At 44.7% G+C, this 8523-nt stretch overlaps 1 protein-coding gene across 1 annotated transcript in view; it reads left to right on the forward strand.

Annotated features, from left to right (window-relative positions):
• Positions 1–509: 509 nt before the first annotated feature.
• The window catches only part of VWF (von Willebrand factor), a gene marked incomplete at its 3' end in the record, with an annotated part of 203024 nt that continues 195010 nt past the window's right edge, over positions 510–8523 (forward strand). The window contains exons 1-3 of the mRNA XM_015408541.1: positions 510–598; positions 6229–6283; positions 8042–8074. Of these exons, the coding sequence (XP_015264027.1) occupies positions 6229–6283; positions 8042–8074 (88 nt within the window). The remainder of the gene's footprint in view (positions 599–6228; positions 6284–8041; positions 8075–8523) is intronic.

Genomic DNA, 8523 nt, shown 5'->3' on the forward strand with positions numbered 1-8523 from the left:
ACAGGCATGTCGGACTGATAATGTGTAAAATGAACAATGTTCTGCTCAAAAATAAAGATGGCATTTAACCTTGCAAATATCTACCATCTGGCACATGTACACTTTCTGCTGACTGGATGCAGTGATTGAAGGACAATGCCATATCTGCAATAGCCAATCCTATATTTCCCTTTCTTGCTCACTCTTTCAATGAAATGCAAAGTCTTATTTACTGCAAGTAAAGAACATCTTTCACTGCCTCCTCGTACATTTACACGCACACATGCATGCAATGACCTCCCCTTCCCCATTCCAAAGGTTTGTCTGTCATGTACAAGTATTTAATACGACTTCCCCTCATTGTTCCTATCTAGCCATTAAGGCAACTGATTTTCCCGTTAGCACCATTGTGTTAAGAATTAGGAGGAAGCGACAGCCACCTTTTATCTTTCCCCTTTAGCCAGCCAGAGTTCCTGGCTTATATAACAGGAACAAATAGCCAACATGGGCCATTCCAGTGTAGCCTCATGAAGGAGATGAAGGGGTGATGCACTAGCCCGTCTGGCCATTAGGGAACCTGATTCTTGATGGGCAGTTGAGTTTTTGAAGAGAAGCAAAGGTATATGTATGACTGATTCAATTAAATGTATGTCTGTTAATGATGTAGCCAAGGTGGGTAGCCGTGTTGGTCTGAAGCAATAGAACAAAGTTAGAGTCCGATGTCACCTTTAAGACCAACAAAGTTTTATTTAAGGTATGAGCTTTCGTGTGTAGCCAAGTATTGTTTGAGAGGCTGATAATAATTCAGAATCTTTTTGCTCCTTGGGATTTAGAGCTGACATATAATTTGCGTACCATTTGGGTCATTCTATTGTGATTTTTATCTTTTTTTCAACCATGAAGTTCATTGGGTAACTTTAGGTTAATTGCTGTTTCTTGGGTAACCTACCGCACAGGGGACTGTGTTTAACACCCTGAGCTTCTTGGAAGAAGGGCAAGATAAAAATATAATAACAAGTACCTGTTTCTGGTGCAAAGGATTGCCTGACTTCTGTGTTTTGCAGTGAAGCACCTGTTTAAGAGAGAGAGAGAGAGAGAGAGAGACAGACAGACAGACAGTTTGATCCATCAGGTTGTGTTTGGTTTGTGATGTTAGAGACCCAGGTACAACTTCCTGCTAGCACCAATGAATTCCTCTGGAAAGGTATTTTGTTCTCCGCATGCCTTATCCCAGCGGGTTGTCAAAAGGATAAATTGAGTCTATATTGCAACTTGCCCTAATTGGGATACAGAGGCTCCAATTGATTGTGTCCTCAATTTCTGATTCTTTCTTTGGACTGCGTTTAGACTTCAATATTAGACTATGCCCTGCCCATTGTTAACTGCAGGTGCTCCCACAGTCTGTATTGCAGAGTCTTATTCATCAGATGTCTTGCATTCCTTTGGGACCAGCTAATTACTGCCCTTCTGAACTTCTACCCTTCGCTAGAACTCTGGCCTGGGCTGTCTTAGGCTCTTGGGTCCAATATATTGGTTACTAAGGAATCGGAAGGTTTAAGAAGTTATAATTTGTACTTAAATTACCTACCTGGAAATGTATAGTCTGTACTGATTTTTAAATGCCTTGTCCATTCGTGGCTCTTCTAGGTGAGAGGTGACACGGAGCAGTGGTTAGAGGGTGGTTAGAGACTAGGACCCAGGATAATCAGGTTTGAATCCCTGCTCTGCTGTGGATGCTCGATGGATCACTTTGGGCCATCACAGTCTCCCAGGCAAACCTACCCCTGATGGTTGCTACTGTGATGGTAAGGCGGTGGAGAATGGGGTGATAGGCTGTGTTGGGTCCCTGTGAAGTGGGATATAATTAAAAAATAAACATGACAATACAACAAATTAATGGGTGAATACAGGCAGCCACTTGGTAGGTGGCAATTCACTCTGGAGTGTGTGCAGACCCTTTATAACTATATGCCATGTTAGTATCGTCCTGCCAAGTGAATGGGAAAATCTCACTCCTCTTCTGTACCTGATCAGAAATCTTGAGAAATAAGGGCTGTAACATCTCTTCTGGATGAAACATGACCAGTTTACCACCAATTTGCCCTGACCTGGATACCCCAGGATAGCCTGATCCCGTCAGATCTCGGCAGCTAAGCAGGGTCAGCCCTGGTTAGTATTTGGATGGAAGACCTCCAAGGAATACCAGGGCTACTGTAATGAACTTAAACCCATGGAAGGTTTGAAAGATAATAATGTGGGACTTTCTTGGCTACAAGTGTTTCAGACACAAGCAAGATATAGGGAAGATAAAAAACAGGGTTTTTATGATAAGCCTTCTGAAATGGACAAAATATGGATTGGGCCAAGAAGACAAATTATAAAAAATGTATACAGATTTTTGTTAGAAGCTAAAATGAAGGAAGAAGTGGTGAGACAAAGTATGGCAACATGGTGCAAAGATTTGGGTTATAATATAGAATTGGATAAATGGTTGAGGATATGGGACACCAACATGAAAATTACAAGAGCAACTACTTTTAAAGAAAATATTTATAAAGTGGCTTTGAGGTGGTACTTATATCCGGCTAGAGTGGCAAAATTTTCAGGGGCAACCTCGAACGCATGTTGGAAATGTAGGCAGAATGTGGGTACATATATCCACACATGGTGGAAATGTAATAAATCAAAGAAATATTGGAAGATGATAAGTGAATTGCTGCAAGAAATTATGGGAGTAACTATTCCATTCCAACCAGAACTGTATCTTCTTAATATGATTCCAGAGGGTTTTGGGAGAATAGAAAAATATTTGTTGTTACATTGTATAACGGCTACTAGGATCTTATTTGCCAAGTATTGGAAGAAAGAAGAAATCCCGGGAAAAATGGAGGTCATACAGAAGCTCTTTGAAATTGCCGAAATGGACAAGATTTCTTGTAGATTGAAGGGAGAAGATGAAGTACTTTTTGAAAAAAAATGGAAGAAACTGTATAATTTGAAGTTAAAGGTGGAGGGTTAATTAGGAGGTGAATTTAGAGCTGGTAAGGGGTTGTATGCACATCTGTGATTTAATAGAAGACGAGCTTGATGTTTATTTATGTTTTGAAAACTCAATAAAGAAAAATTAAAAAAAAAAAGGAATACCAGGGCTGTGACGCAGAGGCAGGCAATGGCAAACCACCTCTTGAACGTCTCTTGCCTTTAAAAACAAAGTCTAGCTCACCACTTAGTGATGCATAACACTAAAAGAGCTAGAACGTCTGGCTGCCAGACAATGTTAGGATCTCCTGGCTATACTACACACACTGCCATGCAATAATTATTAATTAATTACCACCAGTTTGTTATATAAGGTCTGTGATAAATTACCACTGGGAAAGCATTTACTCCAGGCATCAGGTACCAGGTGGTTTAAATTAAATTCCCAGTGGCATCACAGCCAATGGGATAATACATATTAGCCCTGGTCACATGGGCCAGATAATGCGGGGGGAGGCACAATTTAACATGCCAGAACGCGATCAGACGCTGCGGCGGCAAGTCGGGATTTTGCTTGTCGGCGCGTGTTTCTGGGAGGCGTCAACACGGCGAGAGGAGCGCGCTTGAGCAATCACATGTAGGTATTCCGTCAACGGCCCGTAGCAAACCGTTTGCTAGTAGGCTTTTCCAGGTATTTTTTAACTTCGGATCTTCGGGCAGATGCTACGGGTCGACGATGGGTGTACTATGCTTGCCAGATGTGTCCTTGTGATTGCGCCCGTATACTCCGCCTGACATTCGTGCCTCTCCCGCGGCAAATTGTCCATGTGACCGGGGCCATTGTTGGTTTAAACAGCCCTATGCAGATAGTCACTTAAAGCATGTGCAGCTGTATATGTGAGTGAATATCGTATCAGGGAACAGAAGAGAAGATATCGGATTTATACTCCGCCCTTCATTACCCAAAGGAGTCTCAGAGAGGCTTACAAACTCCTTTCCCTTCCCCTCCCCACAACAGACACCCTGTGAGGTAGGTGGGGCTGAGAGAGCTCTGACAGAAACTGCTCTTTTTCAAGAACAGCTGTGCCAGAACTATGGCTTGCCCAAGGTCATCCAGCAGGTGCAAGTGGAGGAGTGGGGAATCAAACCTGGTTCTCTCAGATTTGAGTCCAAGCACTTAACCACTATACCAAACTGGCTCTTGTAATTGTAATTGAAATTGTAGCCATTAGTCTGACACCTTTGCCATGCCTGGTTTCCTGTATGCGGTGTCTATATGCATGTCGTTCAAGGCACATGGACTCCAAATACATAAAATGTAACCTTCATTTTCCAGAGCATGGACTGTTTATTTGCTTAGCTCCTAAAGACTGATGCAATGGAAGCTAGGGGCAATAGCTGCCAGTGCCACCATGACTTTCTTGCATGTACATGGCTTTCCATGCTTTGCGTGGTCATGGAAATACAAAAATGTACATCTCCTGCAAATATTTCAAAACGTGTATTTTTACATATAGGGATGCGGGTCCCCAGGTAGGATACATCTTATCTCCGGACTACAGAGATCAGTTCCCTGGAAAAAACGGGTCCTTAGGAGGATGGACTCTGTGGCATTGTGCCCCATTGAGGTTCCTGTTCTCCCCAGGCTCCATCCCCAAATCTCCAGGAGTTTCCCAACCTGGAGCTGATAACCCTACTCCCCACCGGTGGAGGATCTGGTAACCCTACTCAGTACCCTTTAGAGAACAACGGTTTTATTGGTAAGATGAAGAGAAGAAGAGAAGAGATTGGATTTATACCCTGCCCTTCACTGGGAGTCTCTGAGTGGCTTACAAACTCCTTTCCCTTCCCCTCCCCACAACAGACACCCTGTGAGGTAGGTGGGACTGAGAGAGCTCTGGCAGAAACTGCTCTTTCAAGGACAGCTGTGCCAGAACTATGGCTTGCCCAAGGTCATCCAGCAGGTGCAAGTGGAGGAGTGGGGAATCAAACCTGGTTCTCCAAGATTAGAGTCCGTGCACTTAACCGCTATACCAAACAGTTGGCCCCACCAGAATGGTTGAGGTATTCCTAAACTAACACCACAGCAGTGTGGGATTGTGTATATGTGTAAATGCCACAGCCATATAGGAGGGGACAGTCATAGGACTGAGGACCAAAACGTCATTGTTATCCTGGCTGGTGGCATTGCCAACCTCCAGGTGGGGCCTGGAGACCTCCCAGAATAACATCTAATCTCCAGACTGTCAAGATCAGTTCCCCTGGAGAAAATAGTTGCTTTGGAGGGTAGATTGTGTGGCACATTTACTCCTCTGAGGTCCCTTCCTTCCCTAAACCCCACCGTCCCCAGGGTCTCCCCCAAAATTTCTAGAAATTTGGAAATGGGGTGTGCTCTTCCAAGGATCAAGCTGCTTGTTCAAGTTTAGTCTTTCCACTAGGGATGCCAGTCTCCAGGTGGGACCTGGGGATCCCCTGAATTTACAGCTCATCTCCAGACTACATAGATCAATTCCCCTGGAGAAAATGGATGCTTGGGAGGGTAGACTGTATGGCAGTGTAACCTGTCCTCCCCATCCCCAATTCTCCAGGAGTTTCCCAATCTGGAGCTAGCAACCCTACATTTGTCCTGATATAATTTCGGCTGGCCTAGGGATGCCAGCCTCCAGGTAGGACCTGGGGATCCCCCCAAATCCCAGCTTTTCTTCAGACTACAGAGGTTAGTTCCCCTGAAGAAAATGGGTGCTTTGGAGGGTGGGCTGTGTGGCCTTGTGTCCCACTGAGGTCCCCATCCTCCCCAGGCTCCACCCCCAAATCTCCAGCAGTTTCCCAGCCTGGAACTCTACCCCCCCATCCCCTACCAGTGGTCAGGAGGGAGTTGGCAACCATATTCTCATATTAAACTGAGTTGGAAAAATGGAGTTTAAAGATGGGGGTCAGGAAACAGTTCATCAATGACCTTTTAATCTCTGAGCATCCATCAAGATGATCAGACATTAAAAATGGGAGGGGAGGGAAGGAATGTTAACGAGAAATTAAAAATAGACATGATCCTATGAAATTTAACTAGTTTTTAAGACCTATTGATTTCAGGGTGAAGGCATGGTACTTGTGCTTAATTACTCTATTAAAATAAAAGCACTTAATACTGGCTGGATCATAGGCAATAAGATTTTTTTTAATTTTATTTCGCAAGGCGATTTGCACTGTGTTCTCTGCAAGTTAAAATATGAAGGGCCTTCTTCTAACAATTCGGTTTTGGTTATTTCCTAGATGACCAGCTCCCACATTTTCCTGATGCTGTTTCTGCTGCCTGTTCTGACAGTAGGTAAGAAGGCGTGCTGTTTGTCATTCCTCCTTTGAATTAGGTTGTCATCCTGGTGTTTTCACTCAAACAAAAAATCTGGATTTGTCTCCAGGACACCAATAACGCAGGGCTAAACAAAGTGTAAACCTTTCAGCGGAGACGGGATAAAGATACCATTCATGCAGTGGGGGTGAGGGATTCTCTGCACCCTGCTCCATAAGAACATAAGAGACAAAGGCCCATCCAGTTCAACACTCTGTCACACAGTGGCCAAAAATACCAGGTGCCATCAGGAGGTCCACCAGTGGGGCCAGGACATTAGAAGCCCTCCCACTGTTGACTCCCTCGTGACTCCATGCTCTGGCAGCTGATCACACATTGCGCAGCAAACCAACAGTAACGTGGTTGTGCGCATGCATGGGATGGGGAACGGTGCTGGCTGCGATGGGCTACCAGCGCTTCCCGGACCAGACACCTTCTGTTGCCACGCATCATCCGGTAGGTACTGCTCTTTTGCTAGTACCTTTTTGATTCGCGTTTGTGGGCCGAAGGGATGGATCAGGGACGAGTGCGTGCTGCTTCCCAGATATTGCGGTGTGATCGTGTCTGCTTGATGCGCTCCCGATCTGTTCCTCTTGTGGATCAAATCCTCCCATGTGACCGGGGCCTGAGACCCACTAAACACTGTGGGAAAGAGAGCTGCTGTGGTTGCCTTGCCAGTACAGATTGCTTACTTTTGAAGCCAGTGCAGAAATGGATATTGCCGTCAGTGCAGAACCATGTTTACGTACAAGCACAGAAAGCTATGATTGAGAGCCTCACATTATGAGGGGCCTGTAAACCCAGATTTTTAAAACATAATTTCCATGTTTGGAAAATGCTATGGGGCCTCTTGACATAGCTTTGAGCCTCAGCATCTTTTAAGTCAATGAATCTTCTAGATAAGGGGTTTCAAACTCATTTGTTATGAGGGCCGGATCTGACATAAATGAGACCTTGTTGGGCCGGGCCATGCGTGTCATAAAATGTAATGCCAGGTAGCGGAGATATAAACTTCTTAAAGGACACAAACACAAAGGGTTTTTTTTAACTTAAAATAAAAACATGCTTAAAACATTACCACTTTTGCAATATTTTGTTTATTTAACGGTGTCTGATAACTGATACTTCTTGCTCTGAATTATGGCATCAAAATGTCTGTGCTGTTGCAGTCTTGAGTATGCTGGTCAGGTGTGTATCTGTAAGCTGCAAACCTACAATGATGCAGCAGCAGCAGCAGAACTGGAAGAAGAAGCAGAAGACAGTTCCACTGTGGGCCTGATAGAAGCCCTCCGGGGGCCTGATCCGGCCCCTGGGCCGCATGTTTGACACCCTGTTCTAGATAAAGAAAAGTATGAAAAGTATATAGTCATAGGGAATGGATTCAGGGAATGATCCTTGATTTGACAAGGTGGGCTTAAAACACCAGAGCATTCCTAGCTTAATCTCCAAGTGAAGTGTTAGCCCGCCGAAGAAGAGAGAACGCGCCGCCAAAGGGTGTTGGTAGGTTGTCCCCCCCCCTGAAATGTGTGGCCCTAGGTAGGTTAACTACTACTATACTAGTAGTACTCTGTAAAACGCTCTGAGACCCATTAGGGATCATGGGCGGTATATAAATCCCATGTAAATAAATAAATAAATAAATGTTCAAAAGGGTGAGAGCACAAAACGATCATAGTACATCATGTCACAATGCAAGATGTATATGCGTTGAGTAGCTCCGTTTGTGGTTGTTTGCAGGAGCTGTTAATGAACCAGGGCTGATCTTGTCAGGTAAGCGCCTTGCTTTATAGATGAGTGCTATCCAACAGGAATTCTGGCAAACTCAAAAAATGGTGGGAATTGTCGGTCTAATTGCTCCCACCCCTCTAGCTGCTGTTTGCCTTGCGGGGGAAGAGGAGGAAAGAAAAGATCCCAGACAATTGTTTCTCCCCTGTGGAGCAAACAGTGGCCAGAAGGTGATGAGAATTTGATAGGGAAATTGGGATTGAGCAGGGTTGCCAGGCCTCTGCCTTCACCCCCCAGGATTTTGAGGTGGGTGGGTACAGGGAGGGGAAATGTCAGTCAATGTCACAACACTCTAGGAATTCCTCCAAAACGCTATGGTAAAACCATAGTTTTTTCCCCCAAGGGAATTCCTAGAGTATCATGAGCTTGATCGACATTGCTTTTCCCCTGGCGCTCTATTGAGCAAGTAAAAGGTACACAGGAGCATCAGCAGG

The sequence above is a fragment of the Gekko japonicus genome, unplaced genomic scaffold, assembly GCF_001447785.1.
Source record: "Gekko japonicus isolate JY-2015 unplaced genomic scaffold, Gekko_japonicus_V1.1 scaffold1193, whole genome shotgun sequence".
NCBI lineage: Eukaryota > Metazoa > Chordata > Lepidosauria > Squamata > Gekkonidae > Gekko > Gekko japonicus.